At 43.3% G+C, this 18,376-nt stretch overlaps 1 protein-coding gene across 1 annotated transcript in view; it reads left to right on the forward strand.

Annotated features, from left to right (window-relative positions):
- LOC307262726 (galactose-specific lectin nattectin-like) overlaps positions 1 to 18,376 on the forward strand; it is a 29,618-nt gene that overhangs the window by 430 nt on the left and 10,812 nt on the right. Inside the window, exons 2-4 of the mRNA XM_080043689.1 lie at positions 10,939 to 11,004; positions 12,594 to 12,680; positions 12,802 to 12,936. Coding sequence (XP_079899815.1) covers positions 10,939 to 11,004; positions 12,594 to 12,680; positions 12,802 to 12,936 — 288 coding nt within the window. The remainder of the gene's footprint in view (positions 1 to 10,938; positions 11,005 to 12,593; positions 12,681 to 12,801; positions 12,937 to 18,376) is intronic.

Genomic DNA, 18,376 nt, shown 5'->3' on the forward strand with positions numbered 1-18,376 from the left:
TTCAGTTGAGCGGGTTTGATAAAGCCCATCTGAAATATGCAGCATTGTTGTCAAATAGAGTGGTAGCTTTCCGGTCAGGGCTTTATATATAAAAATATGCCAATGTGCATCACGTCTCTCTTTAAGACACTGTTAGAAATTTCCCTGTAAAAAAACATTAATCAACTGGCAGCAGGGTTGCCTTTATATTACTGTTAAATTAACATTATTTTACTGTCACTAAAATTGACAGGATTATACTGTTAATGAAAAAAAGGGATGAACCTGGACTAAATGTTTGTTATGTTGCTGTTTGCACCGTGAGCGAAGGGGATGTTATATTTCATTGGGCAGATGTGTTTCAACCCTATATAAATTTACTTTGTCCCCTATTTGTTAAAATGCTAAACATAGACAGCAGCTTCTGTTTGTTACTTCAAGACACTTGTTACAATATATCAAGTTCAATGGAATGATTCATTTCTTTTGTAATTTGTCTCCTGAGTTGAACTACACTCTAAAAAGTATATTTTTGAAAAGTTGAAGTAATGCACTGTTTTGAATAAATCTGACTCAGTTTTCTGCTTTAGCGATGGCAATCTACTTTTGTGGATTACATCAAAATTAAATTGTACTTTACTACATTGACCTGACATTGACTTGATTTTCTTATGCAAATGAAAGCGATTCAATTAGGTTTCCTGTCTAACGCCCCCTTTCCCACAATGACTTGCACTGGTCTAAACCTTTGTTATGTTGCTATTTGCACCCTCAGTAAAGGGGATGTTTCATTCCATTACCTCACTATGCATTTTGTTTAAATAAAATATCTCTTTGTGAACTAACTGTGATTTTGTTGGTTATAACAAAAGGGTTTGTGGAACTCTTAAGCCAGATCCCTAGTTCAACTCAGGAGACAAATTACAAAAGAAATTAATCATTCCATTGAACTTGATATATTGTAACAAGTGTCCTGAAGTAACAAACAGAAGCTGCTGTCTGTGTTTAGCATTTTAACAAATAGGGGACATAGTAAACTTATATAGGGTTGAAACACATCTGCCCAATGAAATACAACATCCCCTTCGCTCACGGTGCAAACAGCAACATAACAAACATTTAGTCCAGGTTCATCCCTTTTTTTCTTTAACAGTATAATCCTGTCAATTTTAGTGACAGTAAAATAATGTTAATTTAACAGTAATATAAAGGCAACCCTGCTGCCAGTTGATTAATGTTATTTTACAGGGAAATTTCTAACAGTGTATGGGAAATATGTTGCTTGCCCGACTGTTATACACTGAAATGCGTTACCAATTGCCTTAATTCAATTAAGTTGGTGCAACTATTTTCTTTTAGGTTCTACGGAAGCAATATTTTACTTTAGGATTAAACAAGAAATTGATTCAGAAAACACTGACATTTTAAGTTGTCGTCTCTTAATTATGAATTGGATTAATGCAAACTTTTGATTTGAAAACAAACAAACTATTAAGTTGATCTGACTTGAAACAATTGTGTAAGTGTAACTTACATTCTTTATTTCAATAAACTTAATTCAATTGTGTGTTACCGGTTGCCCTAATTCAATTAAGTTGGTTCAACTATTTTCTTTTTAGAGTGTAGGGATCTGGCTTAAGAGTTCCACAAACCGTTTGTTATAACCAAAAAAACAACGGTTAGTTCACACAGAGATGTTTTATTTAAACAAAATGCATAGTGAGGTAATGGAATGAAACATCCCCTTTACTGAGGGTGCAAATAGCAATGTAACAAACGTTTAGTCCAGTGCAAGTCATTGTGGGAAAGCGGGCGTCTCTACAATACACTTGGTTGTGCTTACTTGATTTATCAAAGGCAATCCGTTTCCTTCATTCTACTGAGTAACACAACTCTTTAGTTAAGTAAGACTAACTTGGTTTAATTATGTTAACTGCACTTTCCATTTCCAAGTAAATATAACTCAACTTTAAGTAAACTTAACCAGAGGATATAAAGTAAACAACACTTTTTAGTTAAGATGTGGATCGATGAGGATGAATGAAGAAAATTGTATAAGCTTCACATCTGCAGGGAGCTCATGTCAAGTCCCTTCCAAGTTTGATGGTGAATTAACAGGAAATTTCATTATTTTTGAAAAACATTACTGTTCCGTAAAATAACAGCAAAGGACCGTAATTTAACAGACTGCCTTTTATATTAACAGTTAAATGCTGTTTTTATAAATAACAGGTTAATGCTGTTGAAATCCTGCTGTAAATGTACAGCAATTGTTTACAGTGCAGCTTAAAGGCCTACTTCACCGGTTTGAATATGAAGGTGTATTGAATTCTGAGATCCTATGTAGTATAAATGTGCGAAAGAAATTGAAATCAGTTCATCCTAGCCTGAGAAAAGGCAGAAAGAGTGTTTTTTTAACCCTATATTTCTCCTTCTCGTGACATCACAGAAAGAGAAACATAGGGTTAAAAAAAAAAACGTACTTTGTAAATATTACTGTGATGTCACAGTAAAAGACATCACAGTAATATTTACAATTACGTTTTTTTTAACCCTATATTTCTCTTTCTGTGATGTCACGAGAAGGAGAAATATAGGGTTAAAAAAAACACTCTTTCTGCCTTTTCTCAGGCTAGGATGAACAGATTTCAATTTTTTTCGCACATTTATACTACATAGGATCTCAGAATTCAATACACCTTCATATTCAAACCGGTGAAGTAGGCCTTTAACTTCTTTCATATTTCCATAATTCAATAAAGGTGAGACACTGCAGGTGAATAGGGAGAAATGTTTAACTTATAGATTTTATCAGGAAACTTTGCCAGTTGATTACTGACATTAAAACAGTCTTTTTTTGTATTTAAACTTTTGTTCAGAAATGTTTTGATGAATATACAAATTATGGCTTCAAGCGATTACATTTTTTTATCAAATTCATTACAGATATATGACACTTTTATGTTTGTATTATAAACAGCTGTATATCCTACAGTTAATTTCCTCTCTCTCTCTCTCTCTCTCTCTCTCTCTCTCTCTCTCTCTCTCTCTCTCTCTCTCTCTCTCTCTCTCTCTCTCTCTCTCTCTCTCTCTGCTGCATGCTGGGAGTGAGTCGTGGTGTGGAGTGAGTGAGACGCTGAGCGTTTGTTCCTGTGATTTGATTTAATTTAATGTGGTTTATTGGGCACAGTTTCACTTTAAGTTAATTGTTAGTGTGTGTGATTGTGCTTTTCTTTTCCCTCCTGCCGGTGTCTCGCCGGTCGGCGTCTCTTAGACGCCATGGTAAATGGAGTCACCTTTGGCCACCTCACGCGAAAGCATGGCATTAAAATTAACGCCAGCTTTCCGTGCAGCGTGGAAGACATTGGGCTTGCGGTGGGAGAGCAGGTGGGGCACGGCAGCGTGAGGTCGGCTGCTCGGATGAACAGTGCCGTGGTCATCTTCCTGGATCAGGTGGAGAAGGTGAACCGCGTTGTCGAGACAGGCATCACAGTGAGGCAAATGTTTGTGCAGGTAGTGCCACTTACACAGCCATCCACCAGAGTTATTCTGTCTAATGTCCCCCCCTTCATAACCGACGAATTTCTGAGCAGAGAGCTCTCTAGACATGGGAAGGTGGTGTCCCCCATAAAAAAGATAATGTCTGGATGTAGATCTCAGCTGCCGAAACACGTAGTGTCTCACCGTAGACAGCTGTTTATGATACTTAACAATCGGGATGCGGAGCTCAACCTCCGATTCCATGTTAAAGTAGATGATTACGATTACGTGATATTTGCCAGCTCGTCGGCTATGAAGTGTTTTCGCTGTAATGAAGAGGGACACACTGTGAAAGCCTGTCCGCGACAAGGGGATCCAGCTCCGCCTGGCCTGGGGGTGACGCCCGGCCCTGTGGCGGGGCCCTCAGCTGTTCCGCCGGTTGCAGCGGAGCGGCGGGGGGCCGCCGCCCCGCAGCCTTCGGCTGCGGCGGGGACTTCGTCCGCTGCAGCCGGGGCTGCGGCATCTGAGCGGCCGATAGCGGCGCCGCGGAGCGCGCCTCGTCTCGCTGCTGCTGTGCCCGACCTAGAGCACGGGGGGGTGAGTATGAATGATGTGCACGGTGTGGGTGAAAATGATCAGGAAAGTGAGGGAGAGATTTTGGGTGATGTGGTGGAAAGTGAGATAGCGGAGGAAACAGCTAGAGAAAGTGTGAGTAAAGTGCAGATAAATAATGGGGACGTTATTGAAACGCAGGAGGGTGTGTCAGAGGAGGAGGAGGAAATACTGACGGAGGAGGCAGGTGTGGGGGGCAGTAAGCTTTCATGGGGGGATCAGGTGGAGGAGGCTGATATGGAGGAGGAAGAAGAGGAGGCAGTGAAGGCAAAAACTTCCAAACGAAGGAGGAAAACCAGGGCAACTAGGCATGAGGCAAAGAGTAGCAGGGTGGAGGAGGACGGACAGACAGTAAAGGGGCAGACAGAGGAAAGTGACAGCGAGTGTGTCTCTGACAGCAGTGATGTGTCTGGGTTTGTTTTAAGCAACAGCCAACAGAAAAAACTGTACTCTGTAGATATGATACAGGCATTTTTAACCAGCACAAAAAATGTTAAAGGAGTTAAAGTTGAAGAACATTTCCCACTTTTAAGTGTGTTTTATACCTCAGCCAGACTCCACATGAATCAAAGAGATGGGTCTGGGTTTACTGATCAGGAGGTTTTTAGGTTAAGAAAACTTTTGCCTAAAGTTAAAAGACAAATGAACAAAACTGATGATGGGAAGAACTCCAATGTGTGTTTTAATTAATTTATTGGTTTTTATTTTTGTTCTTAACTTCTCACACATGGATAATTTTAGAGTGGGAAGTTTGAATGTTAATGGAGCCAGAGAGCAAAGAAAAAGAGCACGCATTTATGAGACGGCCAAAATGAAACACATTGATGTATTTTATTTACAAGAGACGCATAGTGACAGCACCAATGAGGCAGACTGGAGGAGAGAGTGGGAGGGGGAAGTCATTTTAAGTCATAATACCACTCTTAGTGGAGGAGTGGGCTTCCTCCTCTCCAAGTCCTTTACTCCGGTCTCACTGGAGGTTGAACATTTTGTTGAGGGGAGGTTGCTTTTAATGAGAGCACGGTTCGACCTTTTTACTGTTGTTTTTATCAATGTGTATGCTCCAACAATCGGTACAGAGAGGAAGCTCTTTTTACAAAAAGTTAATGATGTTTTAAATGGCTGTGCCTCGGAGGATTTTTTATTCTTGGGTGGGGATTTTAACTGTACTGAAAATGCGGCACTAGATCGCAACCATGCAGAGCCGCATCCAGTTTCCCAACATGTTCTGAGGCAGCTGGGCCGTGTCTGAACTGCCATACTAACGTCCTACTCATACTCATTTTGACTTCAATTTGAGTATGTGACGGTTGGGTATGCGAGTTTGGGTATGTGAGAAATTCCCGGATGAGTACTAACTTCCGGGAAGATTTTGGGTATGAATCGATTGTATACTTTTCCTACTCAACCGCCCCACAATGCACTGGGTCAATTCTACCCGCCCAGGAAAATGAAATATTTTCGAGCAAGTTGCTAGGCAACAACATTGTTTGGGGTTCCGTGATCTGACAACTGTACGTGCAGTCATTCATGCACTCTTACAATAGATAAGAGATGAAGATAAATACCTAACAACATTAGAGTCACTAAGTGAAATGAGTGTTGTGAGTCTGATAGTGGAGAGAGATTAGAACAGATCGCTGTTCCACACACCGCGGCTCGTCCAGCTCAACTCACAGACAGCTGAGTGCTGATGAGCCGGACAGAGAGCGTCGGAGGGATCCTCCGCCTCAAAACATCATTATTATAAAACAAGAGGTCTAAAACACAGATGATGAACACAGGACTGTAAAAGTCTAGTTCAATATCTAACCTGTAGAGGGCGGTTATAAGCTTAACAGTGTCTAAACTGCCTGAATCTTATAAGAAGAAGAAGAAATTCTTCATTGCTTGAGTATACTTCAACTGAGAACGTTTAGACGCAGCTCGCATACACAATCGATCTTTGAGTAGAGAGTATGCATGAGTATGTAGGATGTAGGACGCTAGTATGGCAGTTCAGACACGGCCTTTGTCTATTCTCATGGCCTGGTGGACGTGTGGAGAAGGACGCATGCAGACTGCCGTCAGTACACCTGGTCCCACCTTAGAGAGAGTAGGGGCCTATCCGAAAAGTCCAATCTCCTTACCTATAAGCCTCCTTTCCTATGCCTTAACCCCTAAACGTCATCGGGGTTAAGGAGAGATGAAAGGTGCTTCCTATCGAACATAGGAAAGGACAGCGTTGTTTCAAATGAATTCGACTCCACCTTTCCTAACCGACGTCATTGCGCGACGGCGAGTATTGCTGACGTGAGTCACTAGCGTGAAACTTCACTATTCTCCGAAAATGGACTACAACAAGCGCTCGTTTGATCCATGCGTTCTTTTCATATTGATTTTAATCAGGTTGTCGCCAACAGAGTGAGAATCACTCCCATATATCCCAATTCACATGTGGAATAAAAAGAGGCTACACTTGTGTTGATGTTGAAATGAACTGCCCCCAGTAACTTCATTAAATGTGAAGTTGGTATTTTATTTTCTTATGGTGTAAATTATGTGCTACGAAAATAACTATTATGATGTTGGTCTTTTATGAGTTCTTTATTATCTTTAGCCTGTGTGTGTGTGTGTGGGGGGGGGGGGGAGTATTTTGTTTTAGCCGAGTTAAATCTTCCTCTCTTCTCCTCTCCTCTCTTCTGTTTTACCTCTCGTTCGTATTCGTGTAGAGTCGGTAAACTCCGGCGGTGGCCTGTTGCTTTAAATCTTGCCGCCGTAAAGGATTATGGGATACCACTATCTACGTTCCTTTAGCAAAGGTTGGTCAGGAGTAACCTATGCTAAAGGAGGGTTAAAGGATGAATCGAGGCTCCTTTCCTATGCATTTTGGTTATTCGGATTCACCTATCTGCCGAGCACTTCCGGGTCATCTCGATAGGAAAGGAAATTTCCTATGCAAAAAAGAGTTTTCGGATAGGCCCTAGGATCTCCTCAGCTAGACTAGATAGGTTTTATTGTTTTAAGCATCATTTTAATATTTTTAAAATGTGCAGTATTGTCCCTACTGGTTTTAGTGATCATTCTTTAGTGTTATGTAATGTGTTAATTCAGAATATTTTACCAAAAAGTGCATATTGGCATTTTAATTCAGTCTTAACATGTGATAAACATTTTAAAGAGGTTCTTATTTATTTCTGGGATGTTTTTAGACAGAGGAAGGGTGATTTTAACAGTCTTAGGCAGTGGTGGGACCATGGTAAGACTGAGATTAAGCTTCTATGTCAACAGCACACCCTCAATGTTACCAGAGACATCACCAGATCTATGAAAGACCTGGAGACTGATATAGTGGAACTAGAAAGATTGAGCGAGTCCACAGCAGATCGAGGATATATTGAAATCCTCAAAATAAAAAAGCTAGCGTTAGCTGACCTGCTGGACGTTAAAGTCCAGGGTGCACTGGTCAGGTCCCGGTTTCAAGCCAGTGCGGAGATGGATGCTCCCTCTAGCTATTTTTTCGGCCTGGAGAGGAAGAGCGGGCAGAGGCGGGTAGTCCACTCACTTTTAGCAGACACAGGGCAAACACTAACCGAACCAAGCCAGATAAGAAGGCGAGCTGTGCAGTTTTATTCAGCACTGTACAGCAGTGAATATGAGGAGCAGGAGGCTCAGCTGGAGGGGTTCTGTAACGGGCTGCCTCAGGTCTCCTCAGAGACCAATGCACAGCTCAACAGGCCGTTACACATGCAGGAGCTGCAAGCCGCCCTACAGGGCATGCAAGGGCGGCGGGCTCCCGGCATAGACGGCCTGAGCGTAGAGTTCTATAAAGCCTTCTGGGATATCTTTGCAAAAGATCTTTTAGATGTTTTTAATGAAAGTCTGGCCTCTGGTTCCTTACCCACGTCCTGCAGGAGGGCAGTAATAACCCTCCTCCCAAAAAAAGGCAGCTTACAGGACATTAAAAACTGGCGCCCTGTGTCTCTACTGTGTGTGGATTACAAGCTTCTGTCTAAGCTCTTTGCCTCCAGGCTGGGGGTAGCTATGGAGCATCTCATCCACCGGGACCAGACCTACTGTGTACCCGGCAGGTCCATGGTGGACAATGTCCACCTTATTCGGGATGTTTTGGGCGTCTCCAGCTCATTGGGTTGTAACACTGGTTTGATTTCCCTAGACCAGGAAAAGGCATTTGACCGCGTTGAACACAACTTCCTCTGGAGAGTTATGGAGAAGTTTGGGTTCAGCGCTGGCTTCATAGCTAAGATCAAGGTGCTGTACAGTGATGTTGAGAGTGTGCTGAAATTTAACGGTGGTCTGTGTGCTCCTTTCAGGGTGTGTAGAGGCGTTAGGCAGGGCTGCGCTATGTCCGGAATGCTTTACACACTCTCCCTGGAACCCCTCCTTAACAATTTACGCTGCAAATTACAGGGCTTGGTTTTACCGGGTTTTAGTAGTAACATTGTTTTAAGTGCCTATGCAGATGACATTGTTGTTTTTATTAAAAGCCAGAGGGAAGTAGACATTTTAACCAACACTGTAAAAAATTTTAGCTTAACATCGGCAGCGAGGGTGAATTGGTTAAAAAGTGAAGCCCTCGCTGTCGGTGAGTGGCGTGACGGCCTCCCGGTTCTTCCCCAGAGCCTGAATTGGAAAACAGATGGTTTTAAGTATCTGGGGGTGTTCCTCGGGAAAGAACACATAGTTCAGAAGAACTGGGAGGGCGTCACGGAAAAGATTGAGGGGAAGCTTTCCAAGTGGAAATGGCTGCTCCCTCAAATGTCTTTTAAAGGTAGAGTTTTGGTTTTAAACAATCTTGTGGCATCCCAACTGTGGCACCGTCTAACCTGTGTAGACCCCCTTTCAGGCTTACTAGCCCAGCAACAGGTAGATTTCTTTTGGGACGGTCTACACTGGGTGCCACAAGGGGTGCTGTTTTTAACCAGAGAGGAGGGGGGACAGGGCCTCGTCCACCTGGCCAGCCGGACAGCCACCTTTAGACTGCAGTTCTTACAGAAATATCTCACAGGCCCGGCTGATCTAGTGTGGAGAGATGTGGCCAGCTGCATTCTCAGACGTGCAGATTACCTGGGGCTGGATGCTGCTCTGTTTTTAATTGATTCTAAACTTTTAAAATTAAGTGGGCTGCCTCCGTTTTATCAGGGTGTTTTTAAGTCTTGGGCCCTTTTTAACTGTAAAAGGTGCCCAAAGGCCGACTCTCTGTACTGGTTGTTGAGGGAGCCATTGATTCACAGAGCCAAGCTGGACATCAGCAGCAGCGTCACCCCTGGCCTGACGGGGGCGCTGCTAAAAACCAAGACCCTGTGCCTGCAGCAGCTGGTGGATGCGGTGGGGCCGGCGCTGGGTGACGCCCAGGCCCTGGGCTCTCTCCTGGGCCTGCAGTCTGTCCGGGTGGCGGGGAGGCTCCTGGAGCTGTGGCGCCAGAAACTCACTGGGAGGGAGAGGAGCCTCCTCATGGAATACGAGAAAAGAAAGACAATACCGGACCCTGCAGACCCTTTCCCTGACATCTCCCTGAGCCCAGGCCTGGGGGAACTCACTGGCCCCCTTCTGGCGACAGCACACCCTGAGAAGCTGACTGTGCAGAAGGCTGATAAAAAGACTTGGTATTTTAACTGTGTGAAGGCCATTCACAAGGCCGGACTGTGCAACCGCCCCCCCACTGTGTGGTCGAACAGACTGGGAGCAAACGGACCCGGCCCACAGTGGAGGATTTTATATAAACCTCCCCTAAAGAAAAGGACTGCTGACCTCCAGTGGAGAATTCTTCATGGTGCTGTTGCCTCAAATGCTTTTATTGCTGTTCTTAATCCTGCAGTTCTTAACACATGTCCATTCTGTGGCCTTCGAGAGACTATTTATCATGTTTTTACAGAGTGCAAGAGGCTCACAAGTTTCTTCTCTCTTTTAACGTTGGTTTTTAGTTTTTTTGATGTGGTTTTTACTGAGAGGGTTTTTATCATGGGAGCTGCTTACAAAAAAGAAAAAAAAGAAAAGTGTCAGCTCCTTAACTTCCTCTCAGGTGAGGCGAAGATGGCCATATATATAAGCAGAAAGAACAGAGTGGAGAACAGAGAAGGGCAGGAGGCAAAGGCAGTGTGGCTGGTCAACATTAGAGCAAGACTCTGGCTAGATTTTAGATTCTATAAACACATTGGAGATTTAGACGCTTTTAAACAGCGCTGGTGTTTTAATGATATTGTCTGTTCAGTTGTTGATGAAGAGTTGGTTTTTGCACAAGTTTTTACTAGATGAATATTTTTAATCATATTGGGATTTTAATACATTAGCACTTTGTTTGAATTGTTGAATTGTAAAAACTAAATTTGTGTAAATAAAGTGTTTTGTAAAAATCAAAAAAATCTCTCTCTCTCTCTCTCTCTCTCTCTCGTAACTTCTGTCTCTTCCCCTCAGCCAGGTTTCTACACAAAATAAAATTAGGAACTAGTTTTCTACCTAGAACCACAAAAAAACAAACAGGCTAGTGATGTCTGTCTATCTATATAAACATTCATATTAAAGTGTCAGTTACAGTTTTGATGTTTTTCTCACATTAACTTTATAAAAATTGGCAAAAATATCCATGAAAAAACACTATTTGATCACTCCATGAAGTCATCCATCTTGGATGTCTCAATTGAAGGCTATAGGGTTAATGTCAGAAGTTATCACAGAACATATTTTGGATACAGCCTTTATTAATGTTATGAATACAAAATATTCTAGTGCATTTTCAGCATGTTTTTAAAGAGAAAGTTGATTCAATAATTCACAGGACAAATAAACAAGGTTGAAACCAATCTTTACTTAATACAAGTCAAAGTTTGACCATGAATCACTTGTTAATTGTAATGTGTTTTCCTACAGATGGCATCAGGTTCCCACTTGGCTTTCTTCCTCTGTCTGACCAGCGCACTGATGATTTCAGGAACTGTGAGTGACATTTAAATCCTCTTTAAGTAATAAACAGCTGTATAACATGTTTGCTCATAACTACCTAAAGACCTGTGTGTAAATGTAATGTAACTTTATTTGAACAGGGACAGTGTACAAAATAAACCTTAACCTTGTTTAGAGCAAGGAGAGATGCATTGTACCAGGTTTTAGCAAACTGCTATTTTCACCTGTAGTCCCTGGGCAGGTAACAATAAAAAGTACTAAACTAAACAAGACACAATAATATCTAGACATGGGATTAAACATTAAAAGGAAAACAAGATACAATGATATAAATACACAGGATAAAAAAAGTTTACAAAAAACACTTACATATTTTATAAAACATATACCCCTATCCTACTAGCACTGCAACATTATATTAGTGTGTGTCTGTTGCGCAAGCAGCCAAGCCTTTGTCAGACGGGAGAAAGATTTAAAAAATGTATCGGTAATTAGATCTGTTGGGAGACTGTTCCATTGTTTGATGTCTACAGAGGAGAAGGACAACTTTCCAAATGTGGTTTTGCATTGTGGGATTCTGCATTCTCCCCTAGTTGTTGACCTGGTTGCTCGTGCTGAGAATTCTGAGCCCAGTGTCACAAAGTTCCTTAAGGGAGGAGGCGCAGCATTGTGCATGATTTAAAAAAATTAAGCAGATTGTGTTTATCCAGGATTTTGCAGTGGTGATATTGACAAGTTTTTTTTAAGAGAGTTTTTATATAATGATTCAAGTGGTCTCAAGGTTGTTTTACCTGCTTGAGACCAACTTGTCATACAGTAGGAACAATGGGAAAGAATCATAGCATTCAGATAGGTGTTTGATGCCTCAACTGTAAGAGAGTTTCTTATGAATCGATAGTTTGCCAGATTAAATTTGATTGTGTTACTCAATGCCTGCTTGGTCTGTTTGAATATGATAACTACATTTATGAAGGGTTGTGTTTGATGCTTTATCAGCTGCTTCACAAACTCCCAGTGAGTTGAGAGTGGAGGAAATAGAGCAAAGCTTGTCCAGGGAGAAATCAAGTTCTCTAATTTAGTTAACTAAAACTATATAAGAAAGGAAGTTAAAATTACTTTGTTAAAAAAATTATCAAATTCACAATGTACATTTGACATGTGAAAAAGCCAGAATAAATGTGATTTTGTTATAACCTCCGTTTGAACATTTGTGTGCACGGGAAAGGTATTCTCAGAGAAAGCACAGGACTGATCAGATAGACCCACATCAGTCCCTGTTCAGGCCTTTGGACCAATTATTAAAGGTGAAATCAGTGATTCTGGGGAATGTTGGTTGTCAAAATCATGGCACTTTCAATGCTTTATTTATAGTGTAGAGGCAGAAATGAGATGTGTCAGAGAGGGGAATGACATGCAGAGAACGACCCGGAGGGGGTGGGGGGGTCTAACCACTACACCACGAGCACCCCTGTCAAAATCACTTTGTCAAAATCAGTGAGTGGATTGTGAAGAGATATTCACTGATTTTGACAAAAACAAGCGTTCTCCAGAATCACTGACTGCACCTTTAAGTCCACAGGGTTAGGGTTAACTCCACAGTGACACCTTTGTTATGTGTGCAGGTTGCTTCCTGTCCTCATGACTGGAAGGAACTTGGATCTCGCTGTATCCTCGTGTGCCGTACTCCAAGGACCTTCGACGCTGCAGAGGTTTGTAGTTTATAAAAAATAGGCAAATAAAACTTTGGTGTACTCAACATATCCGGGTTCACAATGTGGTTCAATGGGCAAATAGACTATAATCCATCTGTGTCTCTGTCTCCCTCTTCAGACTTCCTGCAAAGGTTTCGGTGGGCACCTGGTCTCCATACACAGTCTTTACGAGGACGATGTCATTAGGGATCTGATCAGGCGAACCCTTGGCTCGGATACAAGGACCTGGATTGGGTTGACTGATGCACAAAAGGTCAGATATTTTTAGTAGACTTTGTCCTCTCAAAATCATATCTCCTCATTTTATTCAACTTTGGCATTTCAGTGAAATTTTAAAAAGTAGAACTGTTTTTCAGTTTAAGCAATGGCATATGGTCCCAGAGGCTTTATTGTATTGCACAATGAGCAGGGGCCTCATTTATAACGGTGTGCGTAGAAACCATCCTAAAACATTGCGTTCGCACAAAGTCAAAAATGCGCAAAAAATAAATCGGATTTATAAAACTGTGCGGCGCACATTTGCACGCAATCTTCCCTTTATAAATACCCACCTGCGGTGAATTGTGCGCAGACGATCTCCAACCTGTGTCCTCCAACTTCACCTCCCAGTTTCATCCCACATTCTTCCATACATGTTGTTTTCTTTCCTCCTGTTCCCTCCTTCACTTTGGCCCAATCTAGATCCACCCCCTACACCCTAACCCTATCCACTATCCCTCCGTTTGCGCGTTCGCGGGGAGGGCCCGCCATATTGAGTGTCGTCCCAAACCATCGAGCCTCGAGTGTAAGTGGGTGATAAAGCCCTCGATCACCGAGTCTGCAACGACGTTGGCTCAGCCCTATACACTGTAAACAATTGCTGTACATTTACAGCAGGATTTCAACAGCATTAACCTGTTATTTATAAAAACAGCATTTAACTGTTAATATAAAAGGCAGTCTGTTAAATTACGGTCATTTGCTGTTATTTTACGGAACAGTAATGTTTTTCAAAAATAATGAAATTTCCTGTTAATTTACCATCAAACTTGGAAGGGACTTGACATGAGCTGCCTGCAGATGTGAAGCTTATACAATTTTCTTCATTCATCCTCATCCATCCACATCTTAACTAAAAAGTGTTGTTTACTTTATATCCTCTGGTTAAGTTTACTTAAAGTTGAGTTATATTTACTTGGAAATGGAAAGTGCAGTTAACATAATTAAACCAAGTTAGTCTTACTTAACTGAAGAGTTGTGTTACTCAGTAGAATGAAGGAAACGGATTGCCTTAGATAAATCATGTAGCACAACAAAGTGTATTGTAGAGACGCCCCCTTTCCCACAATGACTTGCACTGGACTAAACGTTTGTTACATTGCTATTTGCACCCTCAGTGAAGGGGATGTTGCATTCCATTACCTCACTATGCATTTTGTTTAAATAAAACATTTCTGTGTGAACTAACCGTTGTTTTTTTGGTTATAACAAATCGGTTTGTGGAACTCTTAAGCCAGATCCCTAGTTCAACTCAGGAGACAAATTACAAAAGAAATTAATCATTCCATTGAACTTGATATATTGTAACAATTGTCTTGAAGTAACAAACAGAAGCTGCTGTCTATAATTAGCATTTTAACAAATAGGGGACAAAGTAAACTTATAAAGGGTTGAAACACATCTGCCCAATGAAATACAACATCCCCTTCGCTCACGGTGCAAACAGCAACATAACAAACATTTAGTCCAGGTTCATCCCTTTTTTTCACTAACAGTATAATCCTGTCAATTTTAGTGACAGTAAAATAATGTTAATTTAACAGTAATATAAAGGCAACCCTGCTGCCAGTTGATTAATGTTTTTTTACAGGGAAATTTCTAACAGTGTACGTTTGACACAGGTGTCCGCCAATCAATTATGTCCGGAATGGAGGAGCTAACTTACAAATGAGAGTTCCAGGGAGTTTGTTTCCCGAATTATAAATGAAACGTAGCTACTCTTACCTCAAACAGACATTTGATTGATTATTTTTATGCATATTCCTAAATGACGGAACCGGAGGGTAGCCTACAATATCGGAACGAACATGTTGTTTTACACTTGTTGATTTGATTATGCCACTTGTCTACCGTTAGTGTATTTTCAAGGCGTGGACAAAGATAAAACGAAGCAGATGAAGAAAATGCCCACAAGTTAATAAGGGACAGTGATTATTATTTCCTTAAATTGTTAGTAAGATTTGTTATATTATGCATGCTAATTAACTGCCGCGATTCGCCGGTCGTAATGGCAGCTCATGACAAGTGGAATACATGCTTTAGCAGACTATTGTTCTTTTCCCTGGTTTTGTATGCTGCTGTGCATGTAAACTAAAGCTGGGAACACACCGCATTGGCCGCCTGCGGCGGTTGGCCGCGTGAATGCAGGAGGTTCGCCGCTTGGTCATATTGGGCCATGTTCACCGCAGTCGCCGCCGCGGCCAACCGCCGCCTCAACATAGGCAGCGGTTGGCCGCGTGACAGCAGGAGGCTCGCCGCTTGATCATATTGGGCCATATATTCCTGACGCCGACGCCGAGATCAGACCCGTCACACTTACGGTGCAACAACAACAATAACATGGTCCAGCTGTGCCAAAAAATACAGATGTAGGTTCACTGTGTAACCAGCGGCAGTCTTGTCACAAATATCATTAAAACAGCCTGAACACGCACCCCGATCGCAAATACACACACATTAACAGCAATTCAGCAACATACTAAACACATTAACAACAGCTGTGTGTGCTCAGCAGCACAAATAAAGGCAGACATCAGCCTACCTGAAAGTGAAAGTGTGCCGGCTGACGGAGGACAACACCGGTGCTTCGCTGTACTATATGGAATTCCACACGGACACTGCCATCAACTTTGGGTTCATATTATCCTCAGGAGCAGCACACAGCTGGGTGAGTTTCACTATGCTAACCGGCGCTACCTTGGCTAAAGTACAACCAACAGCTAAACAGATGCAAAATAGCCTACACATATTTGCAGAATGTATTGGAAGCCCGATGTCCTCACTCCACACGCCCACCTCGTCTTGCAGACCACCGCCACCGGGCAATCTCAACGCTGATTGGCTGTGGAGGCGCGGTGCCCGGCGGCGCTGCAGAAAAAGATGAAAAATGTCATCTTTTTCTGCGGCGCCGTGCTCGCCGCACAAGCCTTCGATTCACGCTCCTTCGATGACACAATTTCTATGCGCCGCTAATGGCCGCGCTCCCGATTCACGCGCCTCTCATGAGGCGCGGCCACGCGCCGCGCAAGCCCCTGCCGCCGGCCGCTGGACGCCGATTATTGGGTGGACGCGCGGCCACGCGCTAGTACATTGACTTTGTATGTAATCTCGCCGCGCGGCCAGTGCGGTGTGTTCCCAGCTTAAAAGGATAATTAAACAGCGGATCAAACACCCACCCGTTTTCTCCACTACAGACTGAGCTGGTAAAATTAAGAATATGCAGTTAGAAAATGTTTAACAACAAATAAATTATGCAGCCAAAAAAGCATGGGAGTGAGTCTGTTTTTATTCAATACTACATTTTACTCTCACATGCGTAGCTGAATATGAATGTAAAGAGTGTTTCAGGTCAAATATAAATGTGGTGGAATTCTATTATAGGGTGAGAAATAAAGACTTAACAAACTAGTGTCTTCTTCCTGTTTCCGTCTGGCAAAGGCTTGCCAAAGCCGCACCGTTGTTATACCCTCGCCCTTAATGATCGAGTGGCACTTCACAGCCGCGAGGGTGACTCCACAGCGAGTCACACTCGCTCACGGAGTGGGAGTGCCTAGGGAGTCATTTGGGATTGGGCCTTTCTCTCTCAGGTGTCCTGATTCAGCCTGATTAGGGGGCAGGTGCTCCGGCGGAGCTTTAAGGCGTGGCCTGTGCCGGTGGCGGGTCTGTCACTCAGCGCAAACTGCTCACGGCTGCTGACCTGCACCATGCTGCTGCTGCTTGCTGCCTAAAGCTGGGAACACACCGCATTGGCCGCCTGCGGCGGTTGGCCGCGTGAATGCAGGAGGTTCGCCGCTTGGTCATATTGGGCCATGTTCACCGCAGTCGCTGCCGCGGCCAACCGCCGCCTCATCGTAGGCAGCGGTTGGCCGCGTGACAGCAGGAGGCTCGCCGCTTGATCATATTGGGCCATATATTCCTGACGCCGACGCCGAGATCAGACCCGTCACACTTAAGGTGCAACAACAACAATAACATGGTCCAGCTGTGCCAAAAAATACAGATGTAGGTTCACTGTGTAACCGCGGCAGTCTTGTCACAAATATCATTAAAACAGCCTGAACACGCACCCCGATCTCAAATACACACACATTAACAGCAATTCAGCAACATACTAAACACATTAACAACAGCAGTGTGTGCTCAGCAGCACAAATAAAGGCAGACATCAGCCTACCTGAAAGTGAAAGTGTGCCGGCTGACGGAGGACAACACCGGTGCTTCGCTGTACTATATGGAATTCCACACGGACACTGCCATCAACTTTGGGTTCATATTATCCTCAGGAGCAGCACACAGCTGGGTGAGTTTCACTATGCTAACCGGCGCTACCTTGGCTAAAGTACAACCAACAGCTAAACAGATGCAAAATATACATATTTGCAGAATGTATTGGAAGCCCAATGTCCTCACTCCACACGCCCACCTCGTCTTGCAGACCACCGCCACCGGGCAATCTCAACGCTGATTGGCTGTGGAGGCGCGGCGCCCAGCGGCGCTGCAGAAAAAGATGAAAATTTTCAAAAAGATGAAAATTTTCATCTTTTTCTGCGGCGCCGTGCTCGCCGCACAAGCCTTCGATTCACGCTCCTTCGATGACACAATTTCTATGCGCCGCTAATGGCCGCGCTCCCGATTCACGCGCCTCTCATGAGGCGCGGCCACGCGCCGCGCAAGCCCCCGCCGCTGGCCGCTGGACGCCGATTATTGGGTGGACGCGCGGCCACGCGCTAGTACATTGACTTTGTATGTAATCTCGCCGCGCGGCCAGTGCGGTGTGTTCCCAGCTTTATGATTTAGTTAATGGAGGGCTGTTAGGTTGTGTTCTTTTGTTTTCATCGTAGCTTTAGAAGGGCCGGGGTATAGTTTAGTTGGAGGAAGACCTGGGCAATAACGCAGTCCAACTGTGGCTGTCCCAGGCTTCCTCCCGTTTTCCTTTTTTTGTACAGCCTCCGGTTGAGTTGAGTTGTGGGATTAGTTTAATAAATTACCTTATGGTTTAAACGTTGATTCATGGTTTCGTCTGGGTTTATTTTCATGTTTACAGGCCGGTTAACGAGCCTGGTATTGCGCGCCGTAAACAGCTCCTGAATATGGTGACACTCTTAATAAGCACGACATTTTGACTGACATAAGGAGAAAAGGGAGGCAACCGGCCGCAAAGACAGCGACGAAGAAGGAAGAAAGCCTGTGACGTGCATGTGCTGCAGTAACTAGCACACAAACAAACACACACACACACACACACACACACACACACACACACACACACACACACACACACACACACACTCACTCTTATCACATATCATGATTGGCACAGTCGTTATAGTCTTTGTAAAGCAGTTTCGCCCAACTTCGTACTGTATGCAATATCAGGTATTAGCGAACCTGTAGTACTGTATGTAGGCCTATATAAAATATGGTGTGACAAGTGA

This window comes from Ammodytes marinus (genome assembly GCF_949987685.1).
Source record: "Ammodytes marinus genome assembly, chromosome: 16".
Taxonomy (NCBI): Eukaryota; Metazoa; Chordata; class Actinopteri; order Uranoscopiformes; family Ammodytidae; genus Ammodytes; species Ammodytes marinus.